Below are 22,241 nucleotides of genomic sequence, written 5' to 3'. Positions count from 1 at the left end.
ACCCTATCTGCAGTTCTTGGGCAAGCCAACAGAGATTGCAGTTCCACAGGGGTGAAACCACATTGCCCCCACAGATTCTGCTGTCAGACCCACTTCTCTCACTCTTGTTCTCTCCAAACCACTTTGGTGTCAGTCCCCTATGTATATACATATGTTGTACACTAATCGATGGAAGTCCCTCAGCTGTAATTCCTAACCTGGGCATAAAAACCACAGGTCATCTCCCACTGCCACCTGTGTGATCCTATCATCCCCCTGTATATCAAGACCTAATTGTGAGGGTGCACCCCAGGGTGGCCCAAAGGGATTCACCCAACACCTTTGGTGCCCTGGTCACCCAGCTACAGGCACCTGTGCAGGTTAAAAAAAAGCCTAACCTGTGGAGATGGGGTGGTCCTGGAGGCCTGCCGAGCTTCCCTCCCTTCAAACTCATTTTTAAAGGAAAATTTGAGACAACTGACAAAAACAGTTTATGTTAACAGAATAAAGCAATTACGTGAGGAAATCAGGACAAAGAAGAAACCGGAGGAAGATTCATCAGGAGTGAGATTAGTACATAGAATAATATGTGCAATAAGATCTTAACTAGATAAGTTGCAAATACCAGTGAGCATCTCCTGTGTTCTTGAAAAAACAGCAATAAATCAGACCGAGCCCTTGCCGTCTTAGGACTTAGAATAAATGGGTAAGCACATAAGGATCGCCTGCCCCTCCAGGCAGTCATCAGTCCGTGCCATAAACACAGTAAATGTTGAGGTGGCCAGCAGAGGGCTTTCTGAAAGGGAACCTGTGGTGGGAAGGAAGGAGTTATTTGAGAAAGGAGGAAGGATAATGGGAGGAACATGCCAGATGAAGTGTTTGGTCACCTCCTGGCAGGAATCAGCATGACAGGCCTGAAGAAAAAAGGTCTCTGTGGGTGGCTGTTCCACCCGAGGGAGAATGATGGTCATGGATTCTGAGCTCAGACAGAAAGCCAGGACCTTATATACCTTATCTATCTTTGATAGATAAGCAGGTGACCAGTATTTTATTCTAAATATATAGAGAAAATTGCCATTGAGTTACAGTTTACATGGAAGCCAAAGGAACATGGAGAACATGGCCAGTAATAAAATGTACAGTGTCCACATAGTACCTATGGACTTTTACAAAGTATTTCAGTTTCCCAAAGATTTATGCTGACAAGTGTATTTCACACTTTGCGTGGATAATGAGTACTCTGCCTCAAAGTTAGGTCTAGATTTCATTATTTAGAATAGGATAACTCTAAGACTTTTTAGTATTCCACAAGTCACTCTTTTTAAAAAATTATTTTAATTTATTTATATATGTTTATTTGAAAAGCAGAGATGTACAGAGACAGAGATCTTCTGTTTGCTGGCCCATTACCCCAGTAACCTCAGCAGCTGGGAGTGGTTCAGACCTGGATCAGCCCAAAGCTTACAGCCCAGAACTCCATGTGGGTCCTCCCCGAAGGAGAGCAGGGACCCAGGTTTTTGGGTTATCACCTGCTGCCTCCCAGGATGTACAGCAACAGGAAACTGGATTAGAAGTAGAGCCAGAATTGCCTGTAGAATGCCCTAGGCATTCGATGTGAGATGCAGGCATCCCAAGCGACATCTTAAGCACTGCACCGGATGAGCCTTAAAGATGTACAATGGCTCTCAGTGCATGAGGCAGGAGGCTAACCCCGCTTCCAGTTCTCCGGGATTATATGACTTGATGCTCCTCAGACAGTGACATTAGGTGGGATTAGGTTGGGACATCAGGAGTACAGGCTTGGAAATCAGTGTCCCCAGGTTCAGATCCTGGTCTTACTATTTCCTATCTGAGAAGATGTTTCCCTTCTCTGTGCCTCCTTCCTTCTTACAGCACCTTCTCAAATATATTACAGAGATTAAATGGAATATTTGTAAATAGCACATTGAAACGCAAGGTACAGCACAAAGTACATGGAAAACATGCTAGCTGCTATCATTACCATTATTATTTTTCTTATATGGAAGAATTGGCTAAACACAAAGGGTTTCATCAAGAAGCCTTTCAGAAAAACAGTGTTGTGGCACTGCAGGTTAAGCTTCCATTTGCCACTGCAGCATCCCATACTTGAGTGCCAGTTAGAGTCACTGCTCCAGATCTGATCCAACTCTTCTAATGCACCTGAAAAACAAATGATGCCCAAGTATGTGGGACCTACCACCTCTGAGAGACCAGGTAGAGTTCTAGGCGCCCACCTTCAGCCTTACCCAATCCAAATCATTACAGACATTTAGGAAGAATCTCTCTGCCTTTCAAAGAAATGGACCAATAAATATTTTTTTTAAAAAAGCACTCTGTTGAAAATTGGTCTCACTGCTTGCTTTAGGCCTGTTTTTATCATATTATCTAAATGTCCAAAATCAGTTGTAAAAATTGATTTGCTGACTTTGTGTGTTTTTTGAATTTGAAAATATGAATTTCCAGCATTAATCCTATTTTTTAAGATTTTTTTTTAATTGAAAAGGCAGATTTATAGAGAGGAGGAGAGACCCCAATGAAAGCCACAAGCCTCTTCCGGGTCTACCAAGAGGGTACAGGGTCCCAAAGCTTTGAGCCATCCTCGACTACTTTCCCAGGCCACAAGTGGGGAGCTAGATGGGAAGTGGAGCAGCCAGGATATGAACCAGCATCCATATGGGATCCTGGTGCGTTCAAGGCGAGGACTTTAACCACTAATCTACCAGGCTGGACCCCATGAGTCCTATTTTCTTTTTTTTTTTTTTTTTTTTTTTTGCCAGAAAAAATAAATAACACTTTTATTTCTGTCTAAATTCTTTTTTTTTATTATGTGATACAGTTTTATAGGCACTGGGATTCCCTCCCCTAATGTGCCAAAGAAGACTTTTCAAGCACACATTGAAGTACACAGAGAGTGCGTCATCCATTTCTAACAGTTACATCTTTGGCTAACCTTGTCCTGTATTAACTCCCACACTGTCACTTTCTTTTTTCTTCTCTTTTTATCTTATAGATTTTTTAAAGCAAACCCCAGTCATTTTATCATTTCACTTGAAATACTTATGTTTGTAAGATGAACTTCATATAGTTCTACTTTTGGTCATTTCAATTAAGGCATATATACCAGGCGTAATCTGCTACAAGATCATGAAATATGCATCTTATGAAAAGGCTGCAGGGTTTTCAAAACTTTTTGCAGTAAAATTAACATCTTTTAATCCTGTTTTTCACATGCTTTTGAAATCCCCTTGTGGATCACATGTTGAGATCTGGATTTCCTGAGCCAAAGCAATTACTGCTATTTTTACAACACATGTACTCAATAGTAGTGGTAAGACTGACGGTCTGTTGGAAACTCTGAGCAACTGGGGGGCTTCCAGGCATTCAGCCAGGGCTGCTCACATGCTGCTTTAAGATAGCAGCTTCAGCTTTGGAGACAGCCAGTTATGTGGTGGTTTGCAAAAAGTGTCAGTATACCCCAGGATTCTGTTGGATGTTTCTCAAATTTGGGTGAGGAAAAAGAAAACTGGTGTACCCTGCGATGGAGGAAGCAAATAGGCAAAGCACGGAGAACAAACTTGGTAGTGTGAAGGAAGTGGGAGAGCACCTGTGAGCTGTTAGAACCTCCAGCCTGCCCTTCCCCTCTGCTTGCCATCACATGGCAGCTGAGGACTTGTGGGTAGTTCTTGAGCTTCAGTGAGCCTCACATTGGTGAAGAATTCAGAAGCGCTCAAGGAAAAGTAGGAAAATAAGGAAGAATCACAGTGAAATGCTATGCTCTGCCTCCTGGAGTGTGTTTAATTGTATCCTTTCTTATGTCCGGTTCAGCTCCGAGGATGATCCATTCCTTCTGTATGCCACCCTGCACTCAGGAAACCACTGCAAGTTTATCACAAAAGACTTACTGCGGGACCACAAGGCCTGTCTGGCTGATGCCAAAACCCAACGCTTGTTCTTTAAGTGGCAGCGGGGACATCAGCTGGCGATTATCAGTAGGTTTCCAGGATCAAAAATAACCTTTCAGGTATGATAACTGTCTTTTATGTACTGTAAACCAAGCCACATGTATAAGAATATAGCATGGTGGAAACAATGGTGCAACCAGTTGGAGGCTCTGAAAGCTCTATTTGGTCTCAGTTTCAGTGTGCTCGTTGGTGTTAGCTGGTTCCTAGAAACCAAGAGTGAGCCGGAGCAAAAGTGTTCACAGGTTAACCCCAGCTTGATGGACATATGGAAAACACCTGAGATGTCATCACTTGTGACCTCAATTATGTCATCAGTTACAACTTGTCGTGTTTTACTTTCCTGTTTAGTTGGTATCAAATGATACCACAGAGACGGTAAGCAAGGTCAGGTTTGTTTCATGATACAGAACATCTGGCCTGCTTTTCTCAAAAACAACAAAAAAAGAAAAATAGAGGTGAAAGGGAATTTCCAGATTAAAAGACAATTAAGAACTAGTTCAGCCTGCCCCAATGTTACAACTTTATTTCAATTCCTTTTCCAAGAAGCTATGAAGATCTGTGTACACACGTAATAATTGGGAAAACAAATTGTAGAAATTTGCTGATGTTAAAGAATTATTAATTTTTTAACTATAATAATTGCAGGAGGTCAGCTCCAGCTGAGTTCGCAGCTCAGGAAGGGTGCGTGGAGTCGGCAGTAAAGAAAGACATGGACACTGTCTCTTGGTGCCCGCTTGAAACAGCTCAAGAAAAAGCTGTCCTTTTTATTTACTCAAACACATCACAAGCCTCTGTACAATCGTTTGATTGTTCTATTTTTACTTCATAGCTAAGTGGGTATGCACAGATGTTTGGTTATTTTATTTTTTACTTCATGGTCAACCAGGTGCTCTTAAAGATACCATAATCATTTTCTTCAAAGCAAGCCATTATTCATTCTTCAGTAGTAGCCATTGGGTGACAGCCAGGACTCTAAGGCCAAGGCACATGCAATTACCTGCTAATCAGTAATACATTCCTACTACATTTCTATTTTCATACTTGCCCATCATTTAATGGGACAAATATGTCACAAGGAGAAAACGTAAAAATCCAAGACAAAAGTTTCAAATATTAAATCCTCCTTCAACTACAGGCTCTACAACCCCATAAACAATCAAACAATAATCAAAAGCATATCTATGATATTAATGAAATCATGCTATAATTCCTCTAAGTTAAAAAATTATAAAAGCAGCTAAAACATCTACATTTTCTATGTTCTAAAGAGTTACAAGGACAGGCTAGCCTCTAGGGTCACAGTAACTATATTTTTTGCCATAACAATTTCAGCTCATACTCTCATCACTTCCATTCATTTGTAAGTCTTATCAAGCCATTTCCCAGAAGACATGCTACATATCTGGGCCATATTCTAGGGCAATGGGGTAGGCACCCAATAAGGCGTCCAGCAATGACATGGGCTTAATTGTACTCCTGTCTGCAGTTAAATGCCCACTCACCAGGACAATATCAACAAATATTAACTCTCAAACTAAAATCAGTCACAAAAGCCACCTCGCAGGGGCAAACAACAATGCCTCAATAGATTACAGAATTCTAGTGGGATGGTTGAGTGTCCATGGCAAAAGGGTGTGAAACCGCGTCAAGGTGGTCACAGAGACATCCGCCAGGCCTTGCCACACACCTGGAATCTCCCCTGGGCCGTACCAAACAGGGGAGCTGTTCTCTTCACACCTTCATATCATCCAGCAAATAATGGTATTGATCTTAGATTTAGAAAATTATTTCATCTCTTTTGAGATACTACATATCAGAGATTTACTTTAAAATAATAGAGAGTTGGGGAACAGGCCAACGAAGTAGATGGACTTTACATGAAATAGCTAGTTATTGCTTTGTGAAAATTCATTGTAGTGTCTATCTGCTTGGCTGTGTTTAGAATTGCTCTCACTCACATATAATGGCAACAGGTCTTTAGCCTACAGAATGACCCTCCCTCTGCAAAAAATTAATAAGTAAATTAAAAGGACTTTTGCTATTAGAGTTCATCTTCATGGCTAGCTGCTCTTTGAAACCAGCACCAATTAAGACACGGATTCTCTGAGGTAAACTAAGAAATTACTAGAAAAGAAAGGGAAATGGCTAAGGAGGCCTATCTTGTTTTTAACCCAACAGCGGATTCTCAGCTATGACACGGTGGTGCAAACAACTGGAGACTCGTGGCACATACCGTATGATGAAGACCTGGTTGAAAGATCTTCCTATGAAGTGCCAACCAAGTGGCTTTGCCTCCACCTACAGACATAAAGTCTCTGGAACTCCAAGGTCAATTGATGTTTGGTAGCCTGCCAGTTGGCATCAGAGCTCTACAGTGGGTGTTTGCTTAGGGCTTTGTCCTGAAGATGAACGTGTTCTCTTAACACTCTTTGCTTCACATACTTTATGTGTCAATAAATAACTGTTTTTTAATTAAGAGAGAGAGATTTTCATAACCAGTTGCATTTCCCGAACTAATATTTGTTTTCAGTACTGTGTCCAGTGTTGGGGAAACCAGAGTGACTGGGAGTGCTCTTGCTATTCGATTCACTACTCTTGACCTCACCTTCCAGGCCCACCAACCAGTCTATGTAGCCCTGAACTACTCAAGGTGCTTCTGAACATCTTCTTCCCTCTCTGACACTCTCCTGACCACATGGAATCAATTTGTGATGTGGCAAGCTGGCCAGGACAGCCAAGGCTTGCTAGCACCTTCTGGTTACTGACTGCCGAGCAGAGAAAGGGCAGCAATCCGTTTTCTTTAGACCAAGATTGTTTCTTCATTCTGTGATTCTTTTTCCTAGTTGGGTCAACATTTTGAACTAGTTCATCCTATCACTCAGTTTTAAAAATTCTCAAAGCATATAGATCATTTTATTTAGCCAATTTGACTTCTTTCAACAAAGTGGTAAAGTTTTATAATTATCTTTATTTTCTAAACATTTGGATATTGATTACATGATTGGGAGCAGTGCATACCCATGTGAACCTCTGATTAAGGTAGGGAGGGTTGAAAGAGATAAATGTTTTAGTTTAGTTTTTTTTTTCCTCCTGTGGCTACAAGAGGCAGTGTGGCTGGGCAGGGGCGGGGGGTACGTTTAAATGGAGGGCTTGGCTCTTTGCTGTGAAACTACATCAGTGCCTAGGGATGAAGACAGTCATTTGATGTCACTGTAGTCACCCCAGTGTGGGTGAATGTTCCGAGGTTGGTATTTGAGTACACTCAGTAGCCCTGAGACATTGTCGGCTTTGTTGCATCAGGACTTTCTATGGTCTTTTGCCTGGCCAGGTCTACTTTAAGTGCATCCACAAATCTAGGCACTTGCAGCAAAGCCTGACTAGGAAGTTGTTCAACCTGTTCTGCTTTCCATATTTTCATCAGGTACTCAACATCTCTTGTTGACTTAAATGAGCTGGCTGTCTTCTTTCATGTGCACCTGGGTATGCTACTATTGCACAGGTGTCAACCACTGAGGAGGCCCAGTCCTAAAATATGCACTCCAAGATCATACTGCACATCCTCGTGATTTTCCCTGAGGCCAGGGTTTGAGTCCAGTGGTCTAGTTGGGGAGTCTCCCAAGAAATCTTGCCTGGCAAGTCCTCAGACTTGACTCTTGTGTGTGCCAGTTAGTGCAGGGTCAGGAACAGTGTGTCTCCTGCACCAACTAACACAGGTGCCAGTGGATGCAGCGGACTGGTTAGTCCTGCCCTCAGCCCCATCTCTGAATGCACCAGGAGGACCTACAACCTAGTTCAGCCCAGCTTTCCCTCAGACTTGAACTCTCAAGCACACCAGGTTCTGCTGCCTAGTCAGAACGACCCTGAATAACCCCCACAAGATCTGCCCCCAGTTTTTACTCATGCCAGCAGGTTCTACAGTCTCGCATGGTGTAGTCCCAGGCTACACCATGTTTTGGTTCTTTTATGCGCCAATGGATGCTGTAGCCTTACTCAACTCAGCATGCCCTTAGACCTGGCTCTTGTACTCACCAGCAGGAGCTGTGGCCTGGCAGGTGAGTCCCCAAAGTTCCAAAGTTCCACCAAGCTCATTCCCGGCCCTGGATCTTGGGTGTGCCGATAGGTGCTGCTTCTCAGACTGACATGGTCCACTGTTAGTCCCAGCTTTTACCTCCCGATTAAAAGACAATTAAGAAATAATTCAACCTGTCACAATATAATAACTTTATTTCATGGTGACAGAAGCCTAAGTACTTGGGCTAGCTTATGCTGCTTTCCCACACACATTTATAGGAAACTAATTTGGAAAGGGACCGACAGCAACTTGAACTAGCATTCCATTATGAGAAGCCAACAGTGCACAGGCAGCTTAACCCACTGTTCCACGGTACTAGAGGCCAAGAGGTTTATTTCAAATTAGAATTTTGGAAGTTCATGATCCAAGATCAGGCAGCTCCACAAGTTCAGTGTCTGATAACCATGTTCTTGCTAGCAGAGTCCCAAGGTGGCACAGTGCATTGCATGGCAAGAGAGTATGTGTTTTTGTTTGTGTGTGTTGCTCCTTATGAAGCCACTATTATTATGTTTAGGGGCTGTTAATCCATTAATCAGTTAATCCAATTTTTAAAGACTTACTTATGGGCACGGTGCAATAACCTAGTGGCTAAAATCCTCGCCTTGTACGTACCAGGATCCCATATGAACACTAATTCTAATCACAGTGGCCCCGCTTTCCATCCAGCTCCCTACTTGTGGCCTGATAAAGCAGTCGAGAATGGCCCAAAGCCTGCACCCATGTGGGAAACCCGGAAGAGGCTCCTGGCCCCTGGCATTGAATCAGTACAGCTCTTGCCATTGCAGCCACTTGAGGAGTGAATCAGCAGATGGAAGATCTTCTCTGTCTCTCCTCTCTGTATATCTGACTTTCCAATAATAACTTTTAAAAAGATTTGCTTGTTTATTTGAAAGCAGAGGTTACAGAGAGAGGCAGAGACAGAGATCTTCCATCTACTAGTTTACTCCCCAGTGGCTACAGTGGGTCCTGGAACTCCTCCCAGATCTTCCACATGGGTGCAAGGCTCTAAGGACTTGGACCATCTTCTGCTGTTTTCTCAGGCACATAGCAGGGAGCAGAGCAGAAGTGGAGTAGCCAAGACAGGAACCAGCCACAATGTGGGATGCCAATGTTATAGATGGCAGCATAACACTGGTCTCTAAGCTAATCTAATCTAGCCACTTCCCGCAAGTCCCCACCTCCAAACATCATAATGGGGTTACATTTCTGCCCTCTGGGTACAATTAGCATAAAGCTTTGGGTACCAGACCTCCAACCAATAATAGGCCTTTGAGGTACACCCAAGCTAATATCCAAAGCATAGCATTAACTTCGTGTTGTTTTTTTTTCCTTCAATAAATCAGAGTTCCAGAGAGAGAGGGGAGAGAAATATCTTCCATCTGCTGATTCACTCCCCAAGTGGCTGCAATGGCCAGAGCTGAGCTGATCTGAAGCCAGGAGCCTTTTCTAGGTCTCCTACATAGGTACAGGAGCCCAAAAGACCTGGGCCATCCTGTGCTGCTTTCTCAGGCTATCAGCAGTGAGCTGGATCTAAGTAGAGAAGCCAAGACATGAACCAGCAGCCATATGGGATGCTAGCACTTACAGGCAGAGGATTAGCTTGTTGAGTCTTAGTGCCAGCTCCAATAAACATATCTTTCAAAAAAAAAAAAAGTAAGTTCCTTTGAAAATCTTCTATCAGATTTCTGATGAGTGGCATGTAGAGATGGGAGGGACATAAGAATTCTAGGTCTTTAGAGCAGAAATGAACTTGAAGAGTATGAGGTCCAGTAGTCACATTTTAGAAATGAGGAACAGATCCAGAAAGATGATGAGTTAATGGAAATATTTCACCTACAACCTGGCTCCCAGGCAAATATTCCCACTTTTGCTGAATACTGTGATTTATGCTAGAGTAGATCATGAAATTTCAGTCAGGTTGAATGGTAGCACTTTCCATATTTAGATTTAGAAACTTGCTAGCCACAAGTTTCTAAATCTCTCTTTTTTTCAGATTTGTTTGTTTGTTGGAAAGATAGGTTTACAGAGAGAAAGAGAGACAGACAGAAAGATCTTCTATCCGCTAGTTCCCTCCCCAAGTGACTGCAACAGCTGAAGCCGAGCTGATCCAAAACCAAGAGACAGAGTTTCTTCTGGGTCTCGTACGTGGGTGCAGGGTGCAAGGCTTATGGGTCATCCTCCATTGCTTTTCCACACCATAAGCAGAGAGCTAGAAGGGATGGGGCAGCCAGAACACAAACCAGTGTTCATAAGGGATCCTGGTGCATGCAAGGCAATGATTTAACCACTAGACTATTGCACTAGGCCCACATCAAATTCTTTTTCCCTAATAGCTTGAGTCTTAAGTAGGAATGGAAAGGAAAGGTGTGTTAAGTAAGTATCTGAGTTCTGATCCATATCTTCTGTTTATTTTTTAAAAAGCAGGACAATCAGGGCATGGCGTAGTAGCCTAGCAGATAAAGTCCTCTCCTTGCACGTGCCGTGACCCCATATGGGCGTTGGTTCGTGTCCCAGTGGCCCTGCTATCTATCTGGCTCTCTGCCTGTGGCCTGGAAAAGCAGTCAAGGATGGCCCAAAGTTTTGGGACCCTGCACCCGCGTGGGAAACCTGGAGAAGGCTCTGGGGTACTGGCATCGGATTAGTGCAGTTCGGGCCATTGCGGCCATTTGGGGAGTGAATCAGCAGATGGAAGATCTTCCTCTCTGTCTCTCCTCCTCTCTGTATATTTGACTTTCCAATAAAAATAAAATAAATCTTAAAAACAAAAAAACAGAGAAACCCAGCTTCTCTCCCACCCCCACTTCCACTCTGTCACCCACCCAACTAGTGGCCACCATTCTGCTGTCTTATTATACAGGCTCTGGGAAAAGCTTTCAGAGATCTTTTTAAGAGGAAACCATAGATAATAGGATGGAAGGAAATGAAAGAGACAGGAACACAGAAGAGCAGACATCATAAATGTTCATGATTTTTCTCTCATCATCTCCATTGGATGCTGTTTCACGATTTCCTGACATTCTCTCTACCCATGTTTGTACTTTATTGGCAATATTTGATCCAGTGAATGCTTCCAGATGCTCTACTACATTCACAACTGGAATTGAAGTAAACAGTAAGACAATTACCTAGTCACCAGCGGCAGCTAAAGATAGTTTGTTTTGCCACCAGGGTGCCTTCAGCAGTATATGCTTATCAAGGAGATTGAGTTGTTAAGATAGCCATGATAATTTGTTATAAATAGCCACAATGTGAAGGTTTCTTGCTAGCTGCTGACAAGAAATGTGATGGAGAGGGTTCCTTTCAACCACATTAAAAATAGTCCCCACTCATCTTCAGGGAGCTTTTTAAAAGCCAGCCCAAGAAGCAACTATTTGAACTGTAATTTCTAATATGTTAGAGAAAGAAATTCATTTTAAAGAGGACAGGTCAGACCACCTCATCAAGCTCAGCCAACTAGGATATTAGGTGCCAAGTTCAGTTCACATCTAAATAAAATTCATTCCTTGGGGAGGTTTCTTGTGCTGTCTGTGATGGCATCAGAACGGAATGTCAGTGTCCTGAGAGGCGCCAACGGAATTCCCTGACAGTTCTGTCCACTTGGCTGCAGCAGAGCGGCGTCCTCTCTTGACAGAATGGGCTCAAGTTTCCAGCACCACGAGACCGGCTTCTTAGGAGAGGGCCATGGCAAGTCTTCAGAAAAGTAAGTCCCTCCACTAGGCTTGTGACTTAAGGGTCTATTACTAGTTCTTTGAAAGGAAGCGATTTCCTGTGTTTCCTCCTCTCCGTGACCATGGCCTAAAATCCATGGCAGCATCAGCCTCTGTCCTCTGTTCCCTGACTGAGGAGTCTAAGTTGTTACACTACAAACACCCCATTTTCCTGTGCATATATTGCAGTTCCTTACAAAGGCTCATTCCTTTTTGTAACATGATTCTTTTCCACCTGACAGAAAATGAAAAATGTTTTCTTGTTCTTACAGTCTTTCTTCCACTCCCTCATGTGCTGTATTATAAAAAAAAAGAAAATTCACACCAAGAGGCAACTAGCTTAAGTTAGAGCATGACTTCTGTCGTAAAAGGTTACTCGTCTCGCGTGGCTGTATCCCACAAACATCCACTCCAGGATTGCTTGTGTTCAGAAGGATATTTGTGTTCCAGGAAGCTGTCACCTGATAATAGCTATTGGTTCAAATGAAGGGTAGCGTCCTCTGGCACTTGGTCCTGTTCTGGAAGGCAAGGCATAGGCAAATCCTTGATGAAATGGTCTTTTCCAAGTCCGGCCCTCTGATCTCCACTCCTATAAAAATCAACTTCTAGTCAGACTGTGTTTTTGAAGAGAAAGTGTAAGAAAGAATTCACTGCTGCTTTACCTAGATGAAGAGCTTTTATTTTTTAAAGGAAGTCATGTGATTCCTTTTATTTGTGGACACACCAAGGAGGGTTTATTTGAGGAAATCAGTATAGCACAGTGTGTGCCTTTCATTGGGCTGTCAGAGCACCTTAGGACATGTGGAAAAAACAGAATTAAAAGATGTTTGTTTTGGTACAAAAGATTTTAAAATCCATACATAGTTTTTTCTTTTTTTTTTAAGATTTATTTATCTATTTGAAAAACAGAGTTAGAAAGAGCTTCTTTCTGCTGGTTCAATTCCCCTTATAACCACAACAGCCAATGCTGGCCCAGGCCAAAGTCAGGAACGTGGAGTTCCAGCCAGGTCCCCCATGTCAGTGCTGTGCCTGCTGCATTGCTGGTACATGCATGGGCCAAGAAGGGGCAGAGTGTGCCAAACAGAACCACTGGTTGGGCTGGGTTGGAGCACCTGTCAGTTTGTGTGATATATGAGACCCAGGCAGAACTGACCAAGCTGGGCCTGGCTAAAGTCCTTGCTTTGTACATTCCGGGATCCCATATGGGTACCAGTTCTAATCCCAGAGGCCCCACTTTCCATCAAACAGATGAGGACAGCCCAAAGCCTTGGGACCCTGCAACCACGTGGGAGACCCAGAGGAGGCTCCAGACTCCTGGCTTCGGATCAGCTCAGCTCTAGCTGTTGCAGCCATTTTGGGTGTGAAATAGCGAACAGAAGACCTTCCTCTCTGTCTGTATATCTGACTTACCATTAAAAATAAATAAATCTTAAAAAAAAAAAAAACTAACCAAGCTGCACCCACCAGTCTGTGCACAGACTGCACCTGACCCTGCACTGCTGGTACTCCCAAGAGTCAATTGTGAGGTTACCCCAGGTGAAGTTTCTTTGAGGACTCCTCCCCAACTGGAACATTGCACTTACACCCTGGCCACAGGGGAAAAAAATCACAGGATGTGTAGTCTGACCTGGAAGTGCTAATGTCTGTGCAGTGGACAGCATGTCCAAATGCACACAGGAGACATGACAGCCAGCTCATCTAGACCAGCAGGGGACATCAGCTGCCTCATCAGAGGATGGAAAGCAGAACATGTTAGACAGTTCTCCTAGCCAGGTTTTGCAGCATGTCCCTGGGTCTGTGTATACACTAAAGGTAGTCTTTGTCAACCACAAGTAAACCTTGGAAAGATTTTCTCAACCTTGGAGCTAAAAAAGCGGTAAGGTCCGAGGGCTTTTTAAACCACTCAAGTAACACCCTCAGAAGAGTCTTCCCCGTAGGGAGGTCTCCGTCCCCCATCCCCAGGTGCTGATGTAGTTTAACAGCGAGGAGCAGACCTCTCCCCTGCCCACCTCCCCGTTCCTGTTCCCCACTGCTGCAGACACAGGAGAGAGAAAAAAAAGACTAAACGTGTCTCACCTACCTTCCTGCACACCTGACCCTCCCCACCCTAATCAGAGATCCACCTAGGCATACATCCCTCTCAACTATGTAAATAATGTTAAAAGTAAAATTAGGGTGTCTCTCTCTCACTCCTCTTTTGAGAGGCACCCCACCTCCCGGCTTCCTTTCCGGAGGTGCTTTCCCCTTCCCTTCTTTCCCTCCCTTCCCTGCTCCCCTGGTCCCTTCACAAATAAACTTTTCTGTTTGCAACAGAAAAAAAAAAGGTAAAAGTAAAAAATAACAAATCTGGGGTTTCCATTTCATTTTCTGTGACATGAGGAAAGTGGCCTGTCATAGTACTCCTCAAACTTTAATGCATACCGGGGATCTCACCTCAAATTCCACTTTTTTTTTTAAGATTATCTATTTGAGGGCCCAGCAGCGTGGCCTAGCAGCTAAAGTCCTTGCCTTGAACGTGCCAGGATCCCATATGGGTGCCGGTTCTAATCCTGGCAGCTCCACTTCCCATCCAGCTCCCTGCTTGTGGCCTGGGAAAGCAGTTGAGGACGGCCCAGAGCTTTGGGACCCTGCACCTGTGTGGGATACCCAGAAGAAATTCCTGGATCCTGGCTTCGGATCGGCATAGCATCAGCTGTTGCGCTCAGTTGGGGAGTGAATCATCGGAGGGAAGATCTTCCTCTCTGTTTCTCCTCCTCTCTGTATATCTGACTTTCCAATAAATAAATAAATCTTTAAAAAAAAATTATCCATTTGAAAAACAGAATTGACAGGGAGATAGAAAAGAGACATATTCCATCTGCAGGTTCACTTCCCAAAGACCACAACAACCAGATCGGGCCAGGAGTCTGGAACTCCATCCTGATCCGTGGTTGTCAGGGTCCCAAGTACTTGGGCTATCTAGATAGGAAGGATAGGAAGCAGAGCCGCTGAGTCTTGAACCAGCACTCCAGTAAGAAACACTAACATCAAAAGAAGTAGCTTAACCTTCTGCGTCATTCCAGCCTGAGCCTTCAGATGCCACTCAGTCTTTGCTCTTTGCCCCCCAGCTGCCACTTCTGATTCCACTCTCACATTCCTTGTGGTGCCATTGCTGCAGACCATTGCCTGTGTAGCAAAGGTCCCAGGAGCTCTAAAATTACACTCAGGACGCCAACTCCTGGGGAACAATGTTACCATTTACTCATAGCCAACTGAACCAGAAATGAAAGTGCCGCCTCTTGTTAGCCTCTTGAGCAGTGTCTGCCCTTTAGATCCCCTCTCCTTTTCTCTCGTGGGATACCTAATTCCATTTTGTCCCTTTTTGCTGAGTTGGAATCATCTTCTCTCAGATCATTGTTCTCCACTGTCTCTTTCTCATCTATTTACAAATATCTGCAGGCCTCTGGCCTGATAAAACTATGTTTCCACTGGGCTGGCTTCATGGTGATATTTCCATAAGCCAGAAACCATGATTGTCCCCACTTTCTTCCACTTGCGCAACCGCAGCTTGGCGTCATCCCCAGGGTAACCTCTGTTCACTCAAACAACTGCGTTGAAAACACTCATTCATAATGGTGTTGTTGATCATGATAAAATTGGAAATAGCTGTTCAAAGTAAAAGAAGGAGTAAGTAACTAAACAATTTTAAATATTTTTATAAAATAGTATTCTGTATTGGCATGGAATAAAAATATGCAGCTATGAAAAGTTTGTCCAATATTATTCCGTTTATTTAAATAGGAAGGAAAAAAGGAATGGTAGAAGATACTTGGAGAAAACTGTCCAAAATGAGTGTTTTAGTGATCCCAAAATGTTAATAGCTATTTCTGGATACTAGGATTCTGATTGGTTTTTGCTTTCTATTCACCTACACAGCCTGAAAGTTTGACATTATGTGTAGCTGGATGCTAGATTTAGATTTTGCCTGTTTCCATGGAGGCAAAAATACAGTGGATACCAAGAATCCCAGATGATCGTGAGAGAGACCCCCATGTGCAGAACTGGCAAAAAGAATGCAGGTGCTCTGTCTCCTAGCTCACGGCCCCTTCAGACAACCCAAGGATATGAGAAAGGCAAGAGTGATAAAGATGTTTCTTTGGTTTTTTTTTAAAGATTTATTTTTTTATTTTTATTGGAAAGACGGATATACAGAGAAGAGAGACAGAGAGGAAGATCTTCCATCCGATGATTCACTCCCCAAGTGAGCGCAATGGCCAGTGCTATGCCGATCCAAAGCCAGGCGCCTTTTCCAGGTCTCCCACGCGGGTGCAGGTTCCCAAGGCTTTGGGTCGTCCTTGACTACTTTCCCGGGCCACAGGCAGGGAGCTGGATGGGAAGTGGGGCCGTCGGGATTAGAACTGGCGCCCATATGGGATCCCGGGCGTGCAAGGCGAGGACCTTAACCACTGTGTCACCGTGCCGGGCCCAAAGATGTTTCTTTGAATAGAGTATTGCCATGACTGGAATTCCTTGAGTGCCCTATGACACCAAGATGCCAGGAAGACCTGGAGCTTCTTTTACAATGTGAAAACCCAGAGTGGTGGTACCAAAGAAAGCTAAAGCCACTGTGGACATGGCCCGATGGTGACAAAAGGGCTATGGAAGACATGGCAAGAGAAACGAGAAGACTGCCTTTTTTTTTTTTAAGATTTATTTATTTTTATTGAAAAGTCAGCTAAATAGAGAGAGGAGGAGACAGAGAGGAAGATCTGCCCACTGATTCACTCCCTAAGCAGCCGCAACAGCCAGAGCTGCACCAATCTGAAGCCAGGAGCTTCTTCCGGGTCTCCCACGTGGCTGCAGGATCCCAAGGCTTTGGGCTGTCCTTGACTGCTTTCCCAGGCCACAAGTAGGGAGCTGGATGGGGGAAGTGGAGGTGCCACCCATTTGGGATCCTGACACGTCAAGGCAAGCACTTTAGCCACTAGGCTACTGCACCGGTCCCAAGGCTGCTTTTTGAAATGGGCCTGCAGTGCATGTCACCTTCTGTGGATAGAGAGTTGCTTTGGAATTCCCTTGGGCTGGAAAGGGCCCTGTGGGTGTCCAGGGTGGGAGAAGGAGTTGTAACTGAACACCTACATATTGATACAGGAATTCAAGAGAGAAGTCTTGAGGGCCAGGCTCACCAGAGGCACCAGCTTTTCATTTATTTGAGTGGCAAATGGGGGAGACAGAATCTTCCATCCACTGGTTCATTCTCCTAAATGGCCACAACTGCCAGACTGCTCTTTAAATTTTATTTCTATTGGAAAGGCAGATTACTGCTTTCCCAGTTAGGAAGCAGGAAGCTGGATGGGATCTAGAACTGCCCAGACACAAACCAGTGCTCATATGGGATCCTGATGGTTTCAGGGTGAGGATTTAGCCACTAGGCTATTGTGCCAGACCCTGTCAAATTGTTCTCAACCATAGCCAGGGGCCCAGATATCCATCCTTGGTTGGGAAATGCCCAAGTACTTGGGCCATTGTTGGTTGCTTTCCCAGAAGCAGTAGCAGGGAGCTGATGGGAAGTAGTGCCGCTGGGGCTCAAACCGACACTCAGAAGCAGAATGCTGGGATCACCGGTGGCAGTTTACCCTGCTGCAATTAATACCAACCTCTCAGAGGTGCTAGCTTGAAACATCTGGCCGACCCAGAAGACTGAGCCACCTGCACGTTTTCATCCTAACCCTCACTCCCCATCAGTCACCTGGGCCAGAGCAAAATAACAGCAAGTAGAGAGGAATTCAGCCTATTCAGGAGTAACCATGTCCCTATTGGTTTTCCACTGGAACCTTGTATCTGAAACCAACCTACGGTGGCAGAATGGAAATGATGCAATTCTGTGGGGGAATTTTGGTTAAATAATTGGGTAATTCTAATTCTGAATTGAGGCAATTCTTCGTTAAAGTGTGTATTATCTAGGGGAATCCAGGGGAGTAGTAGGACTTTCCAGTTTCATCTTAAGGGAAGAAGATCAAAGGAACGGTAGAGGAACAAAAATAAGGTTGCATCACAAATGTGTTCCTCATGCTTTGCAACCGAATCCAGAAGCCTGCTGTGTGTCTCTTCGCTCCATTGTTTGTCACTTCAAAGGTAACTGCTTTTGGTAGAGATTCATTTGACCTGTTTTTGGAGGTCCCCTTTATGTTTCTGGTTTCCATCCTGCAGCATTACATGGATGAACTGCATTCATTTCCAGCACTGTTTAATGTTCCCAAGCATGAGTATACCATACCCAGCCTGTTGTTGATGGGTCTTTGCTGAGCTTCCACTTTCGGTCTATTATAAAATAGTCTGGCTACAAATAGAATATTACTTTTGAGCATGGGGAGATCTCATAATTTATTTAAATAAATAAATCCCCCTTTTTTATTTGAAAGGCAACATATATATATATATGTATGTATATATATATAGAGAGAGAGAGACCATTTGTCAACTGGTTTACTTCCCCAAATGGCTGTAATGGCCAAAGCTGATTCTTTCAGAAACCAGGAGCTCCATCCAGGACTCCCGTGTGAGGGAAGTGGCCCATGCACTTGGGCTGCCTTCTGCTGCTTTTCCAGGTGCATTAGCAGGGATCTGAACTAAAAGCAGAGCAGCTGAGACTTGATCTGGTGCTCATATGGGATGTCAGCACTGTAGGTGTTAACTTTACCTGCTATAACATGGCACTGACCTTCACAAGAGGGGCTCTTTTTTTCTTCAAGATTTATTTTTATTAGACAGTCAGATATATAGAGAGGAGGAGAGACAGAGAGGAAGATCTTCTGTCCGATGGTTCATTCCCCAAGTGGCCACAACAGCTGGAGCTGAGCCAGTCTGAAGCCAGGAGCCTGGAGCTTTTTCCAGGTCTCCCACACGGGTGCAGGCTTTGCGCCATCCTCGATTGCTTTCCCAGGCCACAAGCAGGGATCTGGATGGGAAGCGAGGCTGCCAGGATTAGAATCGGTGCCCAAATGGGATCCTGGCATGTGCAAGGAGAGGTCTTTAGCCACTAGGCTATTGTGCCGGACCCAAGAGGAGCTCTTTAAGAGTCTTTCAGATACTCTCTCATTTTGTTCTCGTTGCCACCCCCACAGTTCAGGCCTGCAGAAAACTTGCTGTGGAGCATTAGCAATGGCCTCCTGACTGACTTCCCCACCTGCAGTTCATCAGAAGCTGCAAGGTTTACCTTCACTAAACATAATTCTAACCTGCCACACTGTCTTTGCTGAAAAATACTCTCTACCTTCCAGCTAGAGCAGGTTCAAGGCCTCCTCCCTTCGTTTTTACCTTAACCCAGAACATTTTTTTTGTATCCTAGTCTAGCTTGGTAATTGTCTACCTTCCCTAAAAATGCTATTTTTTCCCCTCCCTGGGCTTCCTGCCATTCCCACACCCTGTTGCATAGAGGCGTCTCTGACACTGCTCTTAATGTCTGCTAGACCTGTGAGATTCTAAGCCCACCCACACTGAGCTCAGATGTAGTTCTTTCCACAGGCACTCTCACATGACCTCTGACCTGTCTGCATATCCAGCCATTGCCTCATCTGCATGCTGCACTGTTCCTTATCTGTCACCAGCTGCCCTGTGTTGGCTTTGTTTTCATCCATCTTTCATCTCCCCTGAACTTGTGAGGACCCCATCTAGTCCTGCCTTTTCTCCTGGAACGGCTTCGCCCCGCTTCTTCCCCATAGAACGGGATCAGTAAATGTTGTTGAATTACTTTGGAGAAGTAATTTGAAAATCTCTTCCTGATTTTTTGCCTGTAATGCCCACTTCTCCTTTAAGTGAATTCCCCTGTTGTTCTTTGGGATTTTGTATGTAACTTCGGCCAGGAAGTTAGTCTGTGGTGTCTGATATCCTCAAGAAATAAACACAACTTCTCAATGTCTCCTCTACAAATACAACCATACCATGTAACGGCTCTTCCCCGCCTGTCTTAAATAATTTGTCAGGCATCTACTTTCTGTTTGTTTGCTTGTTTGTTTGTTTTTGTTTTTAAGATTTTTATTTATTTATGGGAAAGCCAAATATACAGAGAGGAGGAGAGACAGAGGAAGATCTTCCATCCCATGATTCACTCCCCAAGTGAGCGCAACGGCTGATGCTATGCCGATCCGAAGCCAGGATCCAGGAACTTCTTCCAAGTATCCTACGCAGGTGCAGGGTCCCAAAGCATTGGGCCGTCCTCAACTGCTTTCCCAGGCCACAAGCAGGGAGCTGGATGGGAAGTAGAGCTGCCGGGATTAGAACCGGCACCCATATGGGATCCTGGCGCATTCAAGGCGAGGACTTTAGCCGCTAGGCCACGCTGCTGGGCCATAGGCATCTAACTTTGTACAAGGCAGTGCTAACTGGAATAAACCATCCCTGTGCACTTGAAAGACATCATTCCAGAGTTTTTATTTTATTTTTTTTCAGAGTTTTTAATACTTGGAATGTTTTCATGCTTACATCTGCCCTCTGTGGTTGATTTTGAAACTTACTTTTGTTCCCCCACTACGGATAAAATGCCCTTTAAAAAATCTTTTTTTTTCATTTTCCTTAAAAGGCAGAGACACAGAGATATACATATCTAAATCTGGTTCACTCCCCAGATTTGCCTACAACAGTCAGGGCTGGGGCTGGCCAAAAGCAGAAGGCTGCATTTCAGTCCAGGTCTTCCACATGGGTAGCAGGGTCCAAGCACTTAGGCTTCCAGCGCATGGGTTAGCAAGAAGTTAAACTGAAAGGGACTAGTTGGAACTTGAACCAGGAACTGCTGCACAACTGTGGGCGTTACAGGGAGCCTCTTACCCACTGCACCAAATGCCCACCCCTGCAATGCATTGTGATTTTTTTGAGATCTCATCTGAAATCCTTCAGGTTATTTCAAAACAAATAGAAGATAAAACTGGAGGCCTCTCTGGCTTTCCCATCAATAACTAGATTCTGAAGAACTAGTTCCTATATTAATGATAAAATGCTGGTTAAATGATTAGAAACCTCGCTCATTTGCATTTTTCTCTCCCTGTCTTTTCTTACACCAAGAGAACTTCTTCACCCTGAGCATCAGAGATGACTTAGTTTTTGTGGTTTAAAAAAAAAAAGGGATCAGAGGAAGCCAATTAGGAAACCTCAAGGAAGAGGAAGTGTCCCCTGGCTGAAGGGAGGGGTGTTGAGTCCTGTTTCCTCTCTGTTCTTGACTCATTGTCTTGGTGCCTGGCCAACCTACACACCTCAGCTTTCCTCATCCAATCAGGAGGCAGGTTTAGTCAAGTGCATAACGGCTAAGCAATATCCATAAAGACAGGGAAACGCGGGTGTGAAGATCCTAGGGAGCTGACTTGCAGTCCCGTCCCTGTCTACATGTGTGGCTGCATGCGCATAGGACAGACTGGGTAAAAATTGGCTGCTTTCCAAATAAAGAAGACACCAAGTTTCACTTCTGAATAATTGAAGAGTACAGAGAGGTCTGTGTTGTGTTTGGTTTCACAGGGATAGAGCAAAGCAAAAAAGCCAACAATCCAGTACTCTGCATTCACCAGTACCCCTACCTTTCACAGAGTAAGCTCAGTTCTAACAGGGGAACTCTCTTCTTTGTAGAGATTAATTAAAAAAAAAAAAAGACTCTGTACCTTTAAAATGGATACAGCATACTCACCTGTTTGAGAGAAGACACAGAGGTCATGGACACCAGGCTCTCTGGGAAAGCCAGATTCAAACCCTGTACTTCCACCGCTCCCGACAGAGCCTGACCTTGTTGAAGGCACAGGACCTTCTCTCTCCCCTTCCCCGTGTGATGCTGCACTGGGACATTTGCCATTCTCTCAAGCTTTGAAGGGCTTCCTGTGTTACTGCACCCAAGGGGAAGTTGTGTGCTAAAAACCACCAACGGTTAAGCCCAAGCCAGCTGGGGTCTCCCATTGCCTCTTCCTAGTATTCTGGGGAGACCCATGAAAATTCTCCCTGTTTCTCAAAGTCCCTGACTTGTAAAAAACAAATTATCGACTAAATATCATGTGTTCATTTAAGGCAGAGTTTGGGAAAAGCAGAGGAACAGCAGAGGTTAAAAGAGGACAAATGAGTCATAATAGCTAAAAATGAAGGATGGCATGGAGAGCTGAAGATTTGGATTCTATGGAAAAGTTTCATGGATGGTTGCATGAGGATGCTTCAAAAAGTGTTCCAATTTAAAGATGGAGGCAGAGGGCCCAGCATGGTAACCTAGTGGCTAAAGCCCTCACTCTGAAAACGCACCAGGATCCCATATAGGTGCCAGTTCTAATCCTGATGGCCTTGCTTCCCATCCAGTTCCCTGCTTGTGGCCTGGGAAAGCAGTGGAGGATGGCCCAAAGTCTTGGGAGCCTACAACCCACGTGGGAGACTCAGGAGAGACTCCTGGCTCCTGACTTCAGATCGGCACAGCACTGGCCATTGTGGCTACTTGGGGAGTGAATCAACGGATGGAAGATCTTCCTCTCTGTCTCTCCTCCTCTTTGTATATCTGACTTT

The 22,241-nt window shown here is 44.4% G+C and overlaps 1 protein-coding gene across 2 annotated transcripts in view; it reads left to right on the top strand.

Annotated features, from left to right (window-relative positions):
- Positions 1-6,438, top strand: part of LOC121148873 (protein only RNase P catalytic subunit) — a 137,496-nt gene extending 131,058 nt beyond the window's left edge. For both annotated transcript variants that reach the window (XM_040969219.1, XM_040969220.1), the window contains exons 7-8: positions 3,826-4,021; positions 6,141-6,438. In XM_040969219.1, the coding sequence (XP_040825153.1) occupies positions 3,826-4,021; positions 6,141-6,272 (328 nt within the window). In that variant the 3' untranslated portion in view covers positions 6,273-6,438. The remainder of the gene's footprint in view (positions 1-3,825; positions 4,022-6,140) is intronic.
- The last annotated feature ends 15,803 nt before the right edge of the window (positions 6,439-22,241 follow it).

Source organism: Ochotona curzoniae, unplaced genomic scaffold (assembly GCF_017591425.1).
Source record: "Ochotona curzoniae isolate NIBS_2020 unplaced genomic scaffold, NIBS_Ocur_1.0 scaffold_4701, whole genome shotgun sequence".
NCBI lineage: Eukaryota > Metazoa > Chordata > Mammalia > Lagomorpha > Ochotonidae > Ochotona > Ochotona curzoniae.
Note: the sequence above shows the minus strand (reverse complement) of the source record. Positions and strands in the feature narration are given on the sequence as shown.